Raw genomic sequence first — 22,333 nt, 5'->3', positions numbered from 1 at the left:
AAGCACATGAGTGCCTTCATGAGACCTTTTTAAGGAGAACTGGCTCGTAATTATGATAAACTTAAGGAAAATAAAACCACGAAAATTCCCACAACCAGCTCTTTCGCCGGGTTTTGAACAGTGAAAAACTTAAGGGCCTTAGGAAAGAGATGTCTTCGTGGAGCTCTTTCTGAGGGAAATCGCTTCGTATTCCCATTTCACCATCCTCAAAACACAAAAACACCCATTCGACAGGATTGAAATCCAAGTCGAACTACCAGTGTTCAGCGGTCTTATGAGCTAGACTCTACAGAGTGCTTAAAGTGCTTTAAGCACTGAAAAATAAACTTTTTACCTTTTGACAAAGTAAACTGAGATAGAATGGAATAACTTTTCAACCAAGAAGCGTTTTGAATTCAGAAATATTTCGAATCGGTTCCTGTTCTGGTTTAAATAAACTTCAATCCTGAGCACAAATTTCAGAAAAGAAAACTTCCCGATTTTCATAATTTTAAATGAAAATACTGAATGTATGTTAATTTTAAAAAGTTACTAATTCTCTTTATGATTAAACGATTACGTGCTGAGTGAATGAGCCTTACGTAACTGATCGCAAAAAACATAATTTTCTCAATGATTTTCAACCTTACCACTTACGGAAATACTTGTTACCATGCCAACTATAAAGTAAAATGCATATTAGGTTAATTTCTCTCATAGCATAAAAATTTGCACACACTCTTGAATACGCTCGAAAGTATTTGTCATCAGCATGGGAAGTTTAAATTAAACCTGAATTAGGTTAATTTTTAAAGTCATACAATTAACCATTGGTAATCCGGAAAAGTTAAGTAACCAGGAAATAACATATAACGGAATTAGAATGATATTTCTAAACAAAGCAAAAATATATCTCGTCTCTCGCTATATTTACATTTCCGGTTTACTTGACATATTTCTTAATCTTTCGATTTCTTGCTTTTATTAAAGGAATTGACGCAATCGATTGCTCAAGTCTTTGAGAGATAAAGAAAGAAACACTGTTATTGAATAAGTATTTATCTCTGTGCTTGCTACACGCACTTTCTGTGTCAGTTCATACAGTGAAAGATTTATTGACTGAGAGCTCTATGTTTCCTATCAAATCAAAAACGACACATTTGCTTTCAATTTTTACGGTTTCATTTCTTCTTGTTAATTTTTACGGCTTGATTTGTTAACCCTTTTGTTCCTCAGATCACTTTCAGTTACGGGTTTTATGTACAACAAGTGTCTCTAACTGCACCAGCTTAACAGGGGGCTTACCAATGCACCAGCTGCCCGAGAATATGGAAACATACATATTTTATGGATTCGTAGATTCGGAGGGATTGATGGCAACACTTTGCTCAAGAATTAAAACACGATTTATTCGTCAGTATTACACAGGACAGTTCCACAGACGCGTTACAATCGTCGAACAATTACGACAAACACGCTGAAATAATCAGCAACACAGCCTTCGGGCTATAACGGTGAAGACAGCTTCACGGCAAAGCACTAAAGTAGAGCCCCCGACTAGGTCAATTGCTTTGCAGCTAATCTCTGAATTCAAGACACTACTTCTGAACTCATCATAGTACTCTGCTACTCAAGATACTCCCTTACTCAGCATGCAAGTAGGGTATGCATAGTTTTCGACCCGCCAACGAGAACAATCTTGGGAAAACCGGTAAGAATTCGTTCTAGAATGTTCTCGCTCAGTCTATGGCATATCGCCGATTTTGTCGCCAAATGGGCGATTGCGCACCAAATCTGTCAACCTGCTCTTCCTTGAGACTTTCTGGCAACCATAACACCCCCCCCCCTTTGCAAGGAAGCTCTCTTACCGCAACAGGGCATTTCGCAACAACACATCTCTTCTTCCGCTACTGGTGGTCCAGTAACTATGGTCCAACTTGACCATAGTTTGCTAAGGATTTAATTCCCTGATATAAAGAAATTATTGGGTAGGCAAAGAAATAACTTCAATTTGCTCAAATATATAGCGTTATGTTCGTTTTTTTATTCTTCTGTCAATCTTATATATATTTTTTTCTTTTCAGGTTTGGCAGCTAACACTTTTAGATTACTATGGCAACACATTCCGTGTATTTTTGCTTAGAATTGTTAATTTAAGGTCAATTTTAACATGAGGTGCAAAAATAAACATTATCGACATACTTTATTTTTTTATTCTCATAAAGGCAAGGAAGCGACTGCGGCTCGCATAGAGAGATGTGAAGTTTATGGTGTTGATTGCTCAACGGAACGCATGAGTTAGAATTCGCTTAAAAATTTCATTCTGGAGATTTTTCGCTTGAAGATGATCAACGTTCTGGCCAATCTCTGAAATTAATGACGAAAGAATGAAAGCCATAACTAAATCGAATCTTCATATAACTGCGCCAGATGTTGCATAAAGGTTCAATGTATCAGACACAACAACTGAAAATCAAGTAAAATATCTTGGACTCGTTACGAAGCTCGATATTTGGGTTCTGAAATTCACTTAGAAACACAGTGAAAGAAATTCACTTAGCACAGATATGGAAAGCTGAACTGCATCAGAATAAGTTCATGCTGTCCGTTTGCCGGGATTATAAAGATGATATGCATTCTGAGCTGCTTCCAAGCAACTAAACTTTCAACTCCGATGTTTATATGCCGATAACGTATGAAACTGGAGGAAGCAATCAAAGAGGAAATGCCATAATTGGTAAATCGCAAAAGGAATCGTGTTCCACCACGACAATGCCAGACCTCACACATCTTTAGCAACTTGTACGAAATTACTGGAGCTTGTTTCGGAAATGATATCGCGTCCCTCATATCTTGCACTACCGGATTCGAAGTTTACAAAATTTCTTAAATCGCAGAAATTTCAGTTATAATGCGACCATCTCAAATCGCTTTCAGTTGAGTTTTCTGTTGATCAGAAGTTCTATGAGAGCGGAATCATGGAGTTCCAGAAACATGTGAAAAGGTCATCAAACAGAATGGAAGATATTTGACCGATTAAGTTTAATTTTTTGTGCAGAAAAAGTTGAGTTTCATTTCACGCTTAAAAACCGAAATTACTTTCTTGCCAACCCGATAGATCCGTGCAATATTTCATTTTCTAATCAATTTAAAAAACAATATGCATACTTATAAATAATTAAAAACTTCTTTTATTTTTTAAAACATGTCTAATATAATATATAACGCATTTAATTCCTGCGACTAATGATACACCTAACTAGTAATTCTTCACAGATTTGCACTTTTACTTTTATTAACTTTGTTAATTACTTAGATTAATTCCTCCTGACGAATTTTATAAATGATAAAGGATCAAACGCATTAAAACGATGGGAAATTATCTCGGATTAAAGATTTAAAAAAAAAAAAAAATTCTTTAGGTGTCCTTAAAGGATGAAAAGTTTGGATAGTTTTTAATTATAAACTATTTTTTTCTGATTTTTCTAATTTATACCATATTTAAATTTGAGTTAAGGCGAATCTAACTTTAACGATAACCCCGAAGATTTAAAAATCTTTACAAATATAAAATCTTAAAAAATTAACTACTTGTTAAGTAAAACTTAATGTATAAAAGTGAAAAGTCAGATTATTCGAATATCGCAAAACACACGGCGACTCTCTACCTAACAGGAGGATTTTCTAAAGGAAATTGGCTCGCGTTCACGTTGCACATCGGAAAACCTCCCAAAATCAATCACGCACCCAACCTGTTCGCTAGTTTTCAGACCTACGTCGAATTAAGAGTATTCAGCAGCCTTAAACACTCGACCAACTCGTAGAATACATAGTATGTGATTGAAACAATAATTATTGTTCACTTTAACTACAACTGGGCTTACAACAGTAGAGATTATTAGCACCGTCTCAGTCGCCGCTATTAGCACCGCCTCAAATGGCAATAAAATTTGTAGAAGTATTAACTTGATAGCAGCGAGGGGGGTAAGATATATGTCAGCCAAGCTAAATTAAAATAATCACTAAGTTTCCATTTCCAAACGGATTTTTTACCCCAAAGGGCTATTAATTTTGAAACGGCATTTTGCGTCGTTTCACTTTTCAGACTGTTGCCACCAAATATTAGCGCCATGTATTATATTTAAAGAAACTAAATAATCATAAATGTGCATAAATGTTTTTCGCATTGTGAAAAAAAACACGGTACCTAGAGCCATCCAATTTTGAATAACGTAGTCTTCCAACTGAATATGGATACTTGGAAGCCCGAATTTTGAATTTGTTTTACTCTCTATTTCAGATTTTGTAAAACTTCAACGAACTTTTGATTAACAAATTCAACGATTTCAAGGCGAGCAATGGCAACAATGTACAAAAAAAAAAAAAAAAAAAAAAAAAAAAAAAAAAAAATCTCCAGGACGCAAGATTGTGCATCGGAAATTCTAAAGATATGCTGTTTTTAAATATTTCGTGATATTGCCGGCCGGCCGGCCTTTTGGGCATAATATAAAATTTGAAAGCTTTCAGATTTTGTTTTCTTTTTTCTTTCTTTTTTTAAATATTATTTACTAAATTTTATTTTTTCCACATAACCTTCTGAAATTTCTTAGTGAAAATGCATAGCGGAACATTATTAACTAATAAACTTTTGAACATTCGAAAAATTCTTAAAACTTTAAATCATGAACTAACAGTTATACAGTACAGAATAACAATGCAGTCATCAGAAAGCAGCAATGTACTCTACTTTATTTAATTTTTTTTAATACTTCTTTGCCTGTATTCTTTTGTGTTGCATGTCTATGAACATGTTCTATATTATGTGTATACTGTAAGTTCATATTACATGCATATATCGCATGTTATGTTTAGTTCTATGGTACATGGATACATGTTACATTTCATAATTCTGAGCAAACCAAAAATGCCACCCTGTACCACATGTACCATTCTAACCAATGAGAAAAACATTAGCTATGCAGAACTTATGCTCAAAATACATGAAGTCCCGAAGCGGCAAGCTTGTTGCTCTGGATAAGGGGACATACATCTGTTTACCTACGTTAGGTATCAGGGGTCCCCCGATCTCCGTCACCAGCACTGTATCAGAATTTTGACGAGAGTAAGGAAAACATTTTTCATCCAGTTGGTTTGACAAGAAGAGACTATCATGCCATGTAGTTGGAACAACATCGATGCCACACAATCGAGATAGTGGTTAGTGACTCTGACTGCCGCACCAAAAGGCCCGGGTTCGAATCCAGGAGAAGGTATGGATGTTTGTAAATGTATAGTGTCTGTTCGGTATGGGAACACATAAATATGCAGCGAGGCTAAGGTCCTCTCGAGAGGTTGTTGGTAAGGGAAAGGAGACTGTAGACCCTCGGGCTCGTCTTTTCGGGGTGTTCTGTCCTAAAATTGGAGGCGGGACTGAGCTTAAAGTCGGGATGTCACCTATATGATCCTCAAGGCTGTTGGTAGCGACAGGCGTATATGATTCCTTACCGCAATGAATGGCGTGGGTTTGTGCTGACCTTTGTCAGATAAGTGAGACTAGTAATAACAACATCACAAGTACTTACTGAAAAAAAGTGTAAGGTCAAGCCAAATTACTTTCCATAAGCTATGTTTAAGAGATACTCCGGCACATCTTGATTACTGTAAGGAAAGATCTGTCGACTGAGAGAAATTCTTTGCCAATGAGCATTTGTGATATTTTAATATTTTTGCTTGCAATAACAATGGGAGCTCTAGAAGCAACTACCGAATTAGTCACCAAGTCAAGAAACGGTGACTTTAATTTGCGCCAGATAAGAAACAAATGAGATAATTAAAAACCGAAGTCCACTCAAAGGGAAGCCGAAGTCCACTTCATGAAGGCAAGTTATTTTTTTTCTAGAATGCTACCTAACGGATTTTGACCAACTTCCGATTATCGTTAAAACCCGGTTTCAAGTCGCTGTTGCCACTAGAGAGTTCTATTATCGTTTTTAGGCGTTTGTGAAAGACCTCAACGCAGATGTCACACAAATGAGATCTTCAGAGGAAAAGAGAAAATTTAAGATTTGAGGGACTGATATCTGGTAGAAAAGAAGGCATTTTTAAAAATGTGAAAGAGCTAGTGATAAACAAAAGAGTTACATAGATTCATATTGCTTACCAGAGATAATTTAACATTTATTTATTTATTTCTTCGGCGTCTTCGTTTTATTACAGTATGGAATGTCAAAATAGCTGTATCCAAAATTTGGTTTATTTGATCAGGGCAAAGCACAGGAAGGCTATCTGTCTAAGGGAAGTAATGCCGTCGTGGAGGACTTTGGCTTATATACACGTTACACAAGGTGAAAGCCACTGAAATAGCCATGCAATCAGCTCGTTCCCCGGGATTGGAACCTCGAACCGAACTATCAGTGTTCTTTTTTTTTTTTTTTTTTTTTTTTTTTTGCTTATTACGTACTCCGCCCTTAGGCACTACACGGAAAGGGAGGGATGCCCCGTGGAGGTCTTTCAAAGAAAAACTGGCTCGTATCCACGTTACACATGGGGATAACCACGAAAACGTCCATGCAGCCAGCCCGTTCGCAGGATTCGAACCTCGGACCGAACTACCAGTGTTCAGCGAGTTTACCGCTCAGAGTCTTGTATAAGTAAGGTCGCATCCGAAGATCGGAGATGAGACAACAGTTGTTCTCAGAATCCGTCTTTATGATTTGATGGAAAAGTTATGGTTTGGCATAAACCAAATAAGCACAAGTTGCAAAAATTTACATAGAACTGTGAAGCATAGCGATGTGGGCGTACGAACTTTACAGCTGCAGAAAATCTAAACTTCATTGCAAGGGAAGAGGAAAGAGCCACGTAATTTTTTAGCATTTTGAAAGAAAATGTGCGTAACAATAATAACAAATTACACCACTGCTGGTCATTTAGTTACTTTTGAGCTAATAATGATTGTTAAAAGATCACTGCGGCATAACGAGCTTAAACTGGTGAAATTGACGACTGGAATTGATGTTGATTTCAGATTGAAATTCTTAATTTTCAGCTAAATTTGAACTTTTGATAAGACTTGTTTTCATTTCATTAATTTGATTATAAAAATATATATAGTGTAACATAAATAAAGCGTAAATCATAAATAAAGTAATCAAACTAAGTCTAAATAATCAAATGAAACTTGATGTTTTGATTCGAAAGACATCAAGACTCCAAGGACAGATTGTGACGTTTTCAAGGCGAAAGTTGGTGCCAAGGTTCTTTGCATTCAAGGCTATCCGACGGAAAAAATGCTTAAAGCTCGGGAGATCTCTACAGAAAGTTTACCTTTGGCAGCTAAAAATATATATTTTTAAAAATTTTATTTAATCCGCTGGAATTTAGCTGTTAACATTAATTAAATAGTTTTCTTTTTCTCTAATCGGAGTTTGGTTTGGTTTGGTTTATTAGACTACGGCAAAGCACTCGAGGGCTATCTGCCTTAAGGGATAAATCCACGATGCCTTCGTGGAGGAATTTTTAAGGGAAACTGGCTCGTATACACGTTACACACGGGGAAAACCACGAAAACACCCATGCAGCCAGCCCGTTCGCGAGATTCGAACCTCGGACCGAACTACCAGTGTTTAGCGACGTTACCACTCGACCGCTGGTGGGCCCCTCTAATCGGAGTAAAGTTCATGTAAGTTCCGAACACAATTTTACCTAAGAAAGCGTTTTGGATACAGACAATCGAAATTATTGGAAATAAAGCAATGCAAAAAATAGCTGCGAATACTTTTTCTCATTTAAAAGTAAATAATGTTAAAAAAATCTGACTGGTAAATTCCATGTGAACAGGAAACTGGAAATGTACGTTCAACGATGCAGCGCTGTTTTGAAGATTTCAGCAAATTTCAAACTTTCATCGGAAAGTTCGCTATTGGTGATCACAAATCGCATATTTAATAATTTATTTTGGATTGTCTACAGCATATTGGTAAAATCCTATCATACGGTACAGTCTTGGCGCGATTTTGAAAATTGTTGCCAAACCTCATATTGGCATTTTTTAAAATTACGAATATCCTGGTATCTTTTTTATTCGAGAAACAACATATTTTTTTTTAATTGTAGCATTTGGTATGCTAATGGCTCACGAAGTAAACAGAACAAAAATATAAAAATAAAAAATAATAATGTACGGTCGCTAATCCAATAATGATTAGAAGCTGCATATTTTCCGAACGCTGCAGTTTTATCCATATTAATAACTTGCTTTAAGAATACATACTTTACTGTAGTACCTGTTATTTAAAACCATTCGGAGCCAAAAAATAGCTGAAAGCACATAAATTAGTAATTTTAATTCGCCTAGGAAAGCTAACTGTAGTTATGGATATTTGGAATCCGGATTAATAGCATTACATTCTTTTATAAAATACCCTATTAATTTCGTATAATTGACTGTATAGGATTTCATAACATCGTATTACTTAGAAATGCAATTAAGGACTGTGAAGTTTGGTTTGGTTTACGTGATTACGGCAAAGCCTGAAGGGCTATCTGCATAAGGGAAGACATACCTTCGTGGAGCACTTTCTAAGGGAAATTGGCTCGTATACACGTTACACATGGGGGAAACCACGAAAACGCCCCTGCGGGCAGCCCGTTTGCGAGATTTGAAACTCTGACCGAATTATGAGCGTTCATAGACTTTACAGCTCGGCGCTGATGGACTTAAAGGGCCATGAAGAGCTTAAAGGGCTGTACTAAACAAGATTTTGCATCATCATTGCGCATCTAAAAATTAAGTTAAAGCGAATACTTACAAATTTGGGGGTTCCCAAACGCCTTCCGACATGCTTTTATATCTATCTCACACATCGTGTTTATAAAAGAAAAAATGTCTTACACAAAACGAGTAAGATGCTAAGAATATTAAGTGAAAGATAACGAAAATAACACTCAACTTACTAAAGTTTAATTAATAATTCTTAGGTACATTAGCAAACTCAACTTACTAAAGTTTAATTAATAATTCTCATTATTAATTAATAATTAACTCAACTTACTAAAGTTCTACGTACTAAAGTACTAGTACTTTATTACTACGTACTAAAGTACTAGTTTAATTAATAATTAACTCAACTTACTAAAGTTTAATTAATAATTCTTAGGTACATTAGCATTCCGTTAATAAAGTACAACGACTTTATTAACGGAAATTTTATCAACTTTTGCGCAGTGTTTTGAAATTGTATGGTTATTTATTTTAAGTTTCATCAACCGAGCATTTTATAAATTTGCTAGTACTTAAAAGGCAACATAAGCAGAAAATTTTCGTAAAATTTAATTCTGCAGTTTTAATTTGAAGATGAAAAGTAAAAAAAGATGTAACTTAAAAAAATTCAGTTAAACTCAAGATCATTTTAGAGATAAGAAAATAAAACTCTTAAGCGAGAATTCAATCAAGTGCATTCCCTTTGCTTGCATTCATCAGGCTGTATAATACATCTTCACAAAATGAAAAATGTTTTAAACGTAAATGCGGTAAATTAATTAATTGGTTATTCCATTAAGGCAAAACTCTCACTATTTAAAGGAAAAGAATGGGATTACTAGGTTCGTGGTTTATTTATTGACAACAAAGCACTCGAGGGCTATCTGCTTAAAGGGAGGGATGTCTTCGGGCAGCACTTTCTAAAGGGAACTAGCTCGCATACATATCACACAAGGTGAAAACCATCATGCAGCCAGCCCATTCGCCGAGATCCGAACCCTGGACGAAACTTCCAGTGTTCAGAATCTTCGCCGCTCGGCCTCTAATGGGCCTTATTTGGATTATGACAAAAACAAGCTACGGCAAGGTTTCTCAGACTATGGTACTATTTATCGTACGAAACTATACCAATAATTGTATATGACATTATTACTGAGGCTACAATTTTTATAAAAATGATTTTAAATGTATGTTGGAAATGAATTTAAAATAGTGCCCTATTGAGTTCACAACGGTACACATATTTTTTATTTTTATTTATGTGGTACACAATTTTAAAAGTTTCAGAAACACTGCACTATGTTTATTTGTCTAAGTGGGATGCCCTTGCAGAGGATTTGTGAGGAGAAGCTGACCGGCATTTACATTATGGAGCCAGTTCTTACGCCATGGTTTGAGACTGGATAGAACTAGCAGTGTTTAGAAGGCTTATCGAGTGGTCACTAAAGGGCTTAAAAGGAGGATTTGCCTTCGTGGCGGGCTTTCTATGCGAAACTGGCTCGTATTCACATTATACAAAGTAAGCAACGTAGACGCAATCAGTCTACTTGCCGATATTCGAACACGGGTCAAATTACCAGCGTTCAGCGTCTTATCTGCTCGGTCACTGGCGGGCAAAATGCAGCAAGACAGATAAAAATAAAAAGAAGAATTTATATTATAAGTTCCTGCATAATGCAGCCATGAAATCTTATAACATGGCGAAATGTATACAGACATTTATTGCATTGCCATTTTAAATAAATACTTTATTAAAGAAAATACTTACACAGAACCAAGGCCGCTATGACTCTGACGACGTCCTGCGGAATAGCACTACAGGGGAAAAATGGCTCCAGCACATAATTTGCAAACGTCAGCGCAGCTATAGCATTACCGACGGGTGCAATAATCAGCATGAAGACCCAAAGAAAAAGAAAGGCCGGAAGTTCTCCAAAGCACATCTGCATGTACGTGAAATCACAGCCCGACTTCGGGAAAGTGGTGCCTAATTCTATGTAACACAGAGCTCCCATCATTGATAATATACCGGTGACACTCCAGACCACTAATGCCATGCCCATCGATCCAACTTCCTTCAGAACACCCTTCGGCGACACAAAAATACCGGTGCCCACTATGGCACCTATAATCATAGTGACTCCATTAAGAAGTCCTAGCCGTCTTTTAATGCATATGTTGTTGTTCAGAGAGTCTTGTGCGATTTTCGGTGGTAAAAGGTGAGTTTTTTCTGACAAATTGGTTATTAGAACCATTTTTGTGTCTCGAAATCTTTCGTACCTTCACAAATTGCAATACACGAAGATAAAAAGCGGGTGGTTTACAGAGAAATATTCGCTTTTTGGTCCTGTCGAAGAAATGAACTTGAAAACCGAACTCGATTTAAATTATAATGAGAAATAAATAATTGAAATGTAACAAAATGCTGCTTTAAAGAGACAAAACACAACATAACACTAACAGTTGAACAAAAAAAATATTAATATCTTCTAATCGACAAAATTCGTCAACGAAATTGTTCTGCCGCTGTAGTGAATTTGGCGTAAACCATGTCTGAAATGCCTAAATTCTACAATTAAACGTTCCGAAGTAATGAAACTGAAAACGTACGAAATGTCCCAAAGAATAGTTTTAGTAGCTTTTGTTAAGAATTTGTTACACATATAGTCGATGACTACACACTTAAATGATCTAAAAATACAAAATCATTACACTGCAACGGAAAATAGCAATCACTTGAAAATACAGCGAATATAACATTCGAGAGATTTAGGAATCTCAATAATAAAGTTCTGTTTGTTGTTCTGAACTGAACAGTCACGAATTATTCTATTATTCTGAAATACACGATCACAGCTGTAACCAATCACTCAAGATTTCTTTATAACACTTACTTTAAAAGGTAAAAACTAAATTTATCCAGAAATTTGAAAAAAATATCGTAGAATAAATTAAGAGGAAGACAGCAAAGATTTACCTCATGCAATTAAGATAGAGAAATCCAAAAGGAAAAAGATCTTATAAAATAAATCCTTACTTTAAATCCATGTATCTTACAATTCTTACCCCAAAACATAGATTTATACTAACAATGTTTTACTGACACCAGCAATACTGAACATAATAAATGCACCAAATAACGCTTGGACCAAGAAAATAAATTAAAACAAGACAGCGACGCTTGAATTTGATACCGATACTCACAGTAGCGACTCGAAACTGACTACTACAATGTGCGTGTCGCGATTTCTGAGCGTCCCTGAGAAGACATTTCATTTATAACACAATGCAGCGGGAACTTTTTTGATAGCTGCCGCAACCAGATGACCCGAAGAAGTCCGTTTAAAGTTCATTACGGAACTAGTCGAATAATGACGTCCACTTCGGATTTATCTGGAAAAATCCAGCTGAAGTTGGGAAGAAATGATTCAGCGGGGAGGGAGGGAAAGGAATAAAAAGGGGGTGAAACTAAATAAAACAGCAATCAGAAGCAGAGAAGGACTGCTAAGTCAGCGCTGATAATTCTTATAACTATAAATAGAAGCGCATGCGCAGATAAATTTTTACTGATATTTGATACATTGACAGGTATACTAATATTCAAGAAGAGATGACTTTTCCTGCTCTTACCAGTTCATTGAAGGGACCCCTTTTGAAGGAAACCTGAGGGAAATTTTCCATGTGAGAAGAAACTTAGTCGGAGAAAGAAGAAAGGAAAGAAAGCACTTTGCTTTCGGAGACACGAAATGAAAGAAAGTCTTTAGGCGAGTGGATAGATTCTGAGCTGCGAAGGAGGGGGGTTCCAAGAGGTCGTCAGTGCGTGATTGGGTTGCATCACGTGTGGTGTGCACGTTGCTTCATCATTCGTGGAGAAAGGGAAAGTTAATTTTCATCTGTATCAATACTGATATTTATTTCAGCTGGTAGCTTTTGTATAGATGTTTATACAGAACACACGCAATTTTCAGACCTCAGTGTCTTATTTGCGAATTATTTACAATTTTATTTACAATTATCAGTTACTAAATATTATCGGAAATATTTTATTTCCCCCTCACGTATACTATTAATCATCTTTTTTAAAACTGCTTTGTTTTGAAAAAAGTTATACAAATTGATTTCGGTAAAAAGCGGGAAAATGTGAAAGATCTGTAAATTCAGCCTCACAGAAGTACTCGTACACAACTCACAGAAGTACTCGAACCGTTCATATTTAATAAAAACATGAAAATAACGGGACACTCACTATTTGATTGGATATCTTTTAGCTAAAATTACACTTTTCATGCGCTTTGACATGGATTCAATGAATTTTTAATTTTGTGTAATTATTTTTTTTCATGCAATTTCCCCCCATTCTTCCGTATAATAATTGTTGTTAGCAGAGCTTTTGAAGAAATATCATGTTTTCTTATTCTTTTCTCCAAACCACTCCATAAGTGCTGAATAAGATTTAAGTCTGGAGAATATGAAGGAGTTTTAAAAAATTCAGTTGTATAATAAATACCACAAGCGAACATTTAGGACTGTATGGGTAGGATCTTTATTTTGATAGAACTCAATTGTAACTCTTCTTTCAAATGTTTTCAGGTTTTCAATAATAGTTATATATTTACACTGGCCCATATTCTTTTCTATAAAAATCAGAGGTAGATTCCCAAAATAGTTTGCCTTCAGTATCCCAGCTGAATAATAGGCAACAGGTTATTTTATTTATTTATTTAGTACGAACTCCTCCGTTAAGCCTTACACGGAAAGGGAGGGATGCCCCGTGGACGACTTTTTAAAGGAAACTGGCTCGCATCCACGGTCCACATGGGGAAAATCACGAAAACACCCATACAGCCAGCCAGTTCGCTGAGACTCGATTCCCAGACTGAATTACCAGGACTCAGTGGATTTGACCACTCGGCCACTCGTGGGCATAATCTAAATCTTCTCCACGAAGTAATATGTCCATCGGGTCTAGACATATTTAATTTTGTTCACTCATCTGCAAATACAGACTTAAAAATACAGTTACCAATAGGATAAATCATTGCCTACCTTGGATTTTGTGAACATCTTGTAGAGACATTAGATATTTTTTTGGAGGCAGGCAAGATGAAAAATTAGCAATGCCTTCTCCGGGAATCGAACCACGGACTTCTGGAATACCGGCCCAGCGTGCAGAACCACTACACCACGAAGGTACGCTAGGAAAGCGGGAGAAATACCTTATATACTTCCCTTTTTAAAGGGTGACTGGGGTTTTTAGGGGACCCAATCGACAAATCCTGGGTGTGAAGAGTCATCATCCACAACCCTTTTAGTTCGGGCGCCACTGTAGAGACATTGGGTACTTTTTTGGAGGCAGGCAAGATGAAAAATTAGCAACGCCTTCGCCGGGATTCGAACCATGGACCTCTGGATTACCGGCCCAGCGTGCAGAACCACTACACCACGAAGGTACGCTAGGAAAGTGGGAGAAATACCTTATAATGTGTCCAAATGACTCTTCTAACAATTTCAGGGTTTTTAGGCTCCAAAACTTTATTATTCGTGATATAAAATTGTAGATGAATTTTGTAAAGTGAATTATTTAATCTCTTGTTTCATTTTCTCCTATTACTTCATTAATTATTTCTATTATTTATTATGAAATTCTGTTATTATTTACAAAATTACGGAAAATTATATTTTTTCAAACTTTACACTGATATTTATGCATAGGATCTAAGCTAAAAAAAACTCTTGCATTTTACCTTAGACTATCTTGAAGGGTCTGCTCGCATTCTTTTCATTTCCCGGTGATACTTTAAGAAGCCCATTCCATGTGTTTGATCTCGCCTATGTGTGGTAATTTAATTTCTATTATTTTCCGATAGTTTTATTAACAAGTTTTTTTGCTAACACCTTCGTTCGCAGCATTATTTTAAGTCCTACAAAAATATTTCACGCCCTTGGACTTTTCCGTGGCATATACCAACTGATCTCGAGCTTCTATAATATTATTTTTATTGTTATTTCCATGTACGAAGTAAAGAAAGCATTTTAGTAAACGCGAAAAATTTCGGGCATCATATTTCAACTAAAATATATATTTTGACCGCTCTCGAATCTATTCGAACAACGTTTTTGCGTGCCACGGAGAGAATAAAGAGCAGTTAAAAAAACAAAACAAAAAAAAAAACAAAAACAAAAAAAAAAAAACCGTGAGTATTTGTTTGCGTTTGCAATGTTTATATTTGGCCGGGCCTTTATCGTAACGGAAGCTTGAACATTTGTTTATGTTTACAACGTGCATTTAATGACAGATTGATTGGACAGATTAATTTAAAGATAAAAGAGAGAGAGAGAGGAAATAGCTCTGAATTGAGGGAAAAAAAAAAAAAAAAAAAAGAGCGGTTTCTCCAACGGATAATTTTGTTACTTAATTATCTCTAATAAATATGAATGATAAAATATGAAGTGATAAAATATGAATGAGAAAATATGAATTAACAAATTCGAAATTCAAAATTCGGGCTTCCAGGTACATATGTTCGGATGGAGGACTATGTTATTCAAAATTTGATGAATTTCTTTAAAAATAATACAGGGCGATAATATTTCGTGGCAACAATTTGAAAAGTGACACGCCGTTTATAGTAATTCACAGTCAAAATCCCCTTTCGAGACTAATAGCCCATTAGGAATAAGCCCCTTGTGAAGTGAAAATTAATACATGCATTAAAATCCGCGATTCTTTTCCACAATTTGTGATGTGTAGCAACTTTTTATATTCTCTCTTGAAGCATTTAACGTTTAACGTTACACTACAGTCATTTTTAAAAAAGAATTATTATTCCTCTCACATTAATCGTGATTTAAAACTAACTATACGATTTGGATGATATGCTTTAAACCTCGTTAAATTAAAAATGCATATTTCAAAATATCCTTTAAAAGGAAGATACATGCATCTAAGTCAATAAGTTTTGGTTTTTTTTTTTATTTATTTATTTATTTTTTTTTTATTTTTTTTAGTTATGGCAAAGCACAAGAGGGCGAGCTGCCTAAGGAGGGATGCCTTCGTGGAGGAATTTCTAAGGGAAACATGTTCGTATACATATTACACATGGGAAAAATCAAGAAAACTCCCATCCAGCCAGCCTGTTCGACGAAATTTCGAACATCGGTCCGAGCTACCACTGTTCAGGACATTGCCACCGCTCGGCCGCTGGTGGGCCCTTAACCAATAAGAATTACAAGCCCATTTTCCCAAAGATATATCATTTAGTTGAACTTCCTATATATATTATTTTGTGATTTAATGTTCAGTTAATGATACCAGAGTGAACAGCACAAAGTTCTGATTGAGAACGATGATTTTTTCTTAAGGTAGGAAATTTCTTAGTTAAGGAAATTCTGTCCCTCTGATGTCCATTTCGGACAAGGAACTCTGAAAACAGAGTCTCACAGATACAGTGACCGGGGAGGGGACGTAGAAAATTTTCCGTCGAAACTCTGTAACTGAAGTATTACATACCAGAATGATAAAGCTACGGTCAACAATATCTCAAATGAATGAAAAGCTTTGATATATACAAGGTGGATATTCTGGCACTGAAGAATAAGTTTTTTTTGCCAGTCTGAGTCAATAAGCTACATAGATGAATTTAATAAACGGAGGTGTTTATATTAATTAGTAAGTATTTGTTTTGGTTTCTGAAAATTTCAACGTAATAAGCAGCTGAGTTTATTAACCACCGAGCTTAATAAGCGACGGGTGTTGCAAACTGATATAGTAGTTCAATAAGACATCTTATTTTCGATATTATTTAAGAATTCTTTTTTCAGAATATGCGAAAGATTTCACGTACTTTCTTTCTCTCGTAAATCATTGCCTTTAGCAAATTAATGAGATACATTACGCAGGAGAAGAGGAGGAAGAATGACCTTGCTTGTTTACATTAGTTGTACATAAGTCACGTGATTTCTGAGGTCATCTGCATTCTTTGCTTACAAAAGCTATGACTCACGTGATCTCCGAGGTCATCGGAATGTATCTCATTAAAAGTGCTACACTGTTCGCGTTTTGTTAATTTAAGCATTATATTGAATACCTAAACGTGAGATATATGTATAGAAACTCTTTATTTTTTCAGTAGAGGGCAATACCCATTAGAGAGGTTGGCCTCTACTAAGACCAGAAGCGGTGTTCACTTTATTATGAGGCACGTAACGGGTGGGCCAGCATTGCCTTCTGTGAAGAGACATTACATCCATGCCTTCTCAAGGATTCGAACCCGGGTCCTTTGGTACAGCAGTCAGAGTCACTAACTACTTTCGCATTTGGTCAGTGTGTGTAGAAAGTTCAAGGGAAAATTATAATGGTTAGATAAAATAGAATTTTGGAAATATAGAATATACAGATTTATTTAGCTGCTTAAAACGCGTCAGAAATAGAGGCAGTATGTGGGATGACTATAAGTCTAGCGTCTAAAACAAAATTGAACTTGCTAAGACCAGGGTATTATTGATTGAATATGAATGTGCCATTGGTGTGCCACCAAGTTTTCTTCTGATGAAAAAGACTGCAGCTGATATATCAACATTAACTGAAACTTCTTATACAGACAGGCAGACATGGAATAGTGTACGTAATTTTGTAACTATGTGATACCAGGGTAAAGTAAACAAATGATGAAAATGAAATTAATGTTACCGTAGCTATCAAATGTAAAATTGATTTTTTGAAAATTTCTTGTTCAAAAGGAAAGTAAAAAAATGTCTATACAGTGGAGACGAACTAAAGTATGTTAAATGATAACTCGTTGCCAGCTTGTCTTGAAAAGAATGAGTACCCCCTTTTTTACCCCCACGTGCTTTCTAGTTTGCGCATGGTACAGATTATTCGTTTCAATATGTATGCTCTTGTGATATAGCTGTCAACATATTCCGCTACCGCAAGATTCGGATTCAATTTCTGGTGAACATACAATTTATTTTTCAAGGTTTATTTTTTCCAAAAAGCATAAAGACCCTACAGTACAAAGTATTCAACAGAACTCCTGTTATTTATTCCGAAATAAATAATTATAATAGAAATAAGAATTTAAAAGTAACCTTGAAAATTTTTGTTCGTTATCAACAATGAACTCTACAGCATTCCCCATAGTCACTGTTTAAAATAACGTAAGCTTAAAGATGTTATCATTATGTTAATCTAATCTATAACATGTTTCCTAGGAAACTGCCTAGCTAAAAATCAAGTGTACAGATGTTAATTCCTAGATTCTTATGGATATAACTAAAAATTTATTGAAGCAGAACTATAGAATTTTACATATATAAAGCACTGCTTTCTCAGTTTTGAAGAGAGTATTTTCTCACACTGTTAGAGAATTTCCAAATTAGATTAACATTATTTTTGACTTAACATCTATAATTCCTTTCAACCGTATAATTTGTGAATATTTATTCTCTAAGATTAATAAAAACTTCAGTTTCAAACATGTTATACTAGAAAGCGAGTTCTCCCATGTTTCTAATTAAAAAAATCCCATCATATTTTTATTTTACGCATTTGTTAGCATCCAAATGTACTTTTATTGCCATGACATTTCATTCATAAAAGCTGCTTGTACATCTTCATTTGAAGATATTCAGAAAGTTTACAAAATTCTAAATTTATAACAAATCCTTTGGCAAAATCTGGGAAATTTCCTGTTTAGGTCTCCATTTTAGATTTGATTCCGATTTAAGTCTGAAACAGAAATTCTCTGAGACGATCTCTTAGTGGTTTGAATTCTAAATTCATACTTGAAAGGCTTTCAAGGAAATAATATTAGACAAACAGCCATAAATTTCTTCAAGATACATGAATGAAAGTAAAGAAATATAACTGAAAACAGAAACACTTCAAAATATCTAAGCCGTATTCTATAGCCGAATCTGTAAGCCGTACTCTATAGCCGAATTCGTAAGCCGTATTCTATTACAAGACGAATAGCTAGAGTAAGACTTTCTGCAGCTAAGTCTAAATCAGCGGTCCTCAACCTTTTGGCTAACGCATAACATCTAAGAAAAAATTGAAAAACTTTAGTACCATCACTACATTTTACAATGAATTTCTCAATAGAAATATTAAAATAAATAGATATATTGCCATTTACACAACATATTGGCTATTTGTATTAAAATGCACACGTAAAAAGTATTAATTTGAAAATATTAATTTTAATTATCAAAATTTAAATTATAATACTTTCATTCTAAAATTTGGAGTGAAATTTTGGCTTGTTTGAGAGATATCAATTTCCTTATGTCTGATTTTACTTTGTAGAGACATTAGGTATTTTTTTGGAGCCAGAGAGATGAAAAATAGCAAACGCCTTCGCCGGGAATCGAACCACGGACCTCTGGAATACCGGCCCAGCGTGCAGAACCACTACACTAGGAAGGACGCCAGGAAAGCGGGAGAAATACCTTATAACTTCACTTTAACTATAAATTAAGATAAACTTTAAAATTTTTTCGGTATTTAATTTTCAAATATAACTTGGAAGAAAATTATTGTTCACGCAAACGGTTCGCCAAAAAGGCATTGAAAATTTAATTACTTTATTTGAAATGCCTTTAAATTCTATCTTTTAGTCAAAAGTAACGAGCACATTATTTTTGAAATTTTCAGTTAGAGTTCCATCACAGGAAATTTCTGTCAATAGCTCCTTTTCTTCACGAGATAAAATTTCAGGCACAATTGAACAAAATGGATTTCAAATCCAATTTTCTTTTTCATAATCCTCGGGAAATTACATAATACAATGTTGAAATTACTTATCAATGAACAACAATGATTTTTAATATCGGATGCTAATTCTTATTTTATTTTCAAATTATTTTCGGTTAGAGAATTTTCTAAAAGTGAAAAAAAGCTTACAATATTATTATCCAATTCTTTGATTGTTAGGTCGAATTTATTTTATCTGTAATAGTTAACAAATTAACAATTTGTTCATGTAATGCTAAATTTATTTCATTTAACTTTCCAAAAGTATGCTAATGGCGCCAACAATAATTCACTAAGTAAACATTTTTGCAGGAAAATTTGAACTTCTGTTTGAAGTTTAAAAAGATGATTTAACACTTTGCTTTGGAATGTAACAAAAGCATTTCATATTCACTGCCCATCTTTTGGCATAAAATCGTAAATATTCTTGAATTTAAAGCTCAGCTTTTAAAAAAATTAATAATTTTCACAGCGTGATTAAAAACGATTTTTTAGGTTTTTGGGCATTGTTTTGGCTATTAAAGTTTCACGAATGGAGCAATGAGTAAATTTAGTTTCAGGTGCGACTTCTTTATTTGAGAAACAACATCGGAATGTTTCCCTGTAAAAGCCTGAGGTCCGTCACTGCATATCGCAAAGCACTTATTCCAAACAATGGATACTCGATACGGGGAATGCCCTAATCTTCTTCTTCTTCTTCCCTTTAGGCAGATACCCCTCGTATGCTTTTATGCTTAATAATTTTATGCCATAATTGAATAATCCAATCCAATTGGTTGAATAGTGTTAAAACGATATCTTGAACTTGCTGGTAATATAAGGTTTTCTCCAATAGTGTAAGCCTGCCCAGTCTCAGCAATTCTTAGGCTTACTAGGTAACTAACTTCCAAAGCTTTCTCACGAAAAGTAATAAAAGCTTTCGTTACTCGTTTGCTATTTTTAAACTCCGATAATTCTTCTTAAAATATTCTTCAGATTTATCCTTCAAATTGGAATGTTTACATTCAAGATGTCTTTTAAGAAATGATGATTTTATATTTTGATTAGATAACAGTTCACCCCAAACAACTCATTGAGGTTGAAGCTCCATTTCATCTCCGAGCCCACCAGCGGCCGAGCGGTAAAGACGCTAAACACTGGTAGTTCGGTCCGAGGTTCGAATCCCACGAACGGGCTGGCTGCATTCGCGTTTTCGTGGATTTCCCCATGTGTAACGTGTATACGAGCCAGTTTCCCTTAGAAAGGCCTCCATGAAGGCATCCCTCCCTTTAGACACATAGCCCTCGTGTGCTTTGCCATAACTGAATAATCCAATCCATCCATTTCATCTCCATTTCAAATAAAACCCAACCGATACATAGCTCATTATATCTTCTACAAACAATTTTCCGTTTCTTTTCAATATTCTTACTGCTGGTAGATTGTCCTGAATCCATCACCTTTGAATCATCCCTTTTTCGCTTAGTCAATCTTAGCCATTTTTACATTTTGAAAATCTAGGTTTGTTTTATTATTTTTTCACAAACATTTAAATGCACAATATATCACCAGTTCTTCAATCACAAACGACGATATTCTCAAATCGCGTAGAAAAGTAAGGAATACAAAGCAACAATACTACAAAATACCTGGTGTTAGAGATAGCAAATCGACGTAAAAATTATTCTAATTGAAAGTAGAAGCAATATGAGCCCGGAAATGGTGGCAACACAAAGTGTCGATATGATAATAAATCGATCAACTCTAAAAGAATTAATAAGATACTCTCATTTTTTCTATAGGAACTTACTTTAATTTCCTATTAAATACAACATTCACTTCTATTACTCCCAACAGAAACATCATTTATGACAAATTTTGTTATGCCTATGGCTAAAAGAATATTTGTGAAACTAAAAACGAATTATTTTGCTAAAGTCTATGAGCGGCTATTGGCCTTAAACAAAGCTCAGATCGCATCAATTTACGAGTGTTAGAGAAAAAAAACTTAAACAGGATGTTGGGGTATTTAATTTTTGAATTTAATAGTTAAAATTACTTTGTTTCTTTGCGTACCACCGATTGAGAATCGCTGGTCTAAATCATTACTTCATTACTCATTTCACCAGTAAAGGAATAAGACAGACTAAACATTAACTGAAAACTAGGATAGACGTGAACTTAAGGACAGCTGTACATTGCATTCGGTGATGTTCACCAAAAGGAAAGCCTACAACTTCAACATTATGAGTATTGGAAGTAATCTCTTAATAGATATGAGTTACCAAATCATTCTTACAATAAGCTTAAATAAATGGTAACGGGATAAATTAAAGTCCTTTCGAGAAGTCAGCCGGCTGATTCGAATGCAGATGGATAGTGTTCCCTGGAATATATCACATTCCATTCATGAGCTCAGTTCATTGTCCAAATGCAGATGCATAATGTTCTGTACAGTAGCATCAGTTAGAATACATCCGTGAAGTAAATCGTCTGCTTCGAATACAGACGCACAATGATCTGCATGGGATATCAGATAGAATGCACTCATTAAGTTATCGGTTGCTTTCGATGCAAATGTGTAATATATCTCAGGGAAGGATCTGAGATTCACTTATGATTTCAAATCATGCGGGTGTTTCGAATGCAGATGAATGCTTCATTTCCAGCATTTCCGGTACGTGTCGCAATTAGTACATTTTTCGCCCCGTATAAATGAAACACGTGAACGATTCAAAGCGAAACATACCTTTATTTACTTGTCAGTTATGTGAAGAATTCAATATACACCTTCCCAAAACTGGCGTCCTTGCCGATTGCCTAAGTTGCTTAGATTGGGAGCCGACCTCGTGCAAATG

At 35.1% G+C, this 22,333-nt stretch overlaps 1 protein-coding gene across 3 annotated transcripts in view; it reads right to left on the bottom strand.

Moving 5' to 3' along the window:
- LOC118185410 (large neutral amino acids transporter small subunit 2-like) overlaps positions 1 to 22,333 on the bottom strand; it is a 112,974-nt gene that overhangs the window by 46,826 nt on the left and 43,815 nt on the right. Inside the window, exons 1-2 of one of the 3 annotated variants that reach the window (XM_035355242.2) lie at positions 12,371 to 12,511; positions 10,509 to 11,087 (exon numbers count right to left, since the gene is read on the bottom strand). The exons of 1 other annotated variant lie outside the window; for it this stretch is intronic. In XM_035355242.2, coding sequence (XP_035211133.1) covers positions 10,509 to 10,995 — 487 coding nt within the window. In that variant the 5' untranslated portion in view covers positions 10,996 to 11,087; positions 12,371 to 12,511. Of the gene's footprint in view, positions 1 to 10,508; positions 11,921 to 12,370; positions 12,512 to 22,333 lie in introns of those variants that run through there. One more of the 3 variants, XM_035355241.2, reaches the window with a different exon arrangement.

The sequence above is a fragment of the Stegodyphus dumicola genome, chromosome 12, assembly GCF_044657685.1.
Source record: "Stegodyphus dumicola isolate Sdum_Otavi_A_Nest chromosome 12, ASM4465768v1".
Lineage (NCBI taxonomy): Eukaryota > Metazoa > Arthropoda > Arachnida > Araneae > Eresidae > Stegodyphus > Stegodyphus dumicola.
Note: the sequence above shows the minus strand (reverse complement) of the source record. Positions and strands in the feature narration are given on the sequence as shown.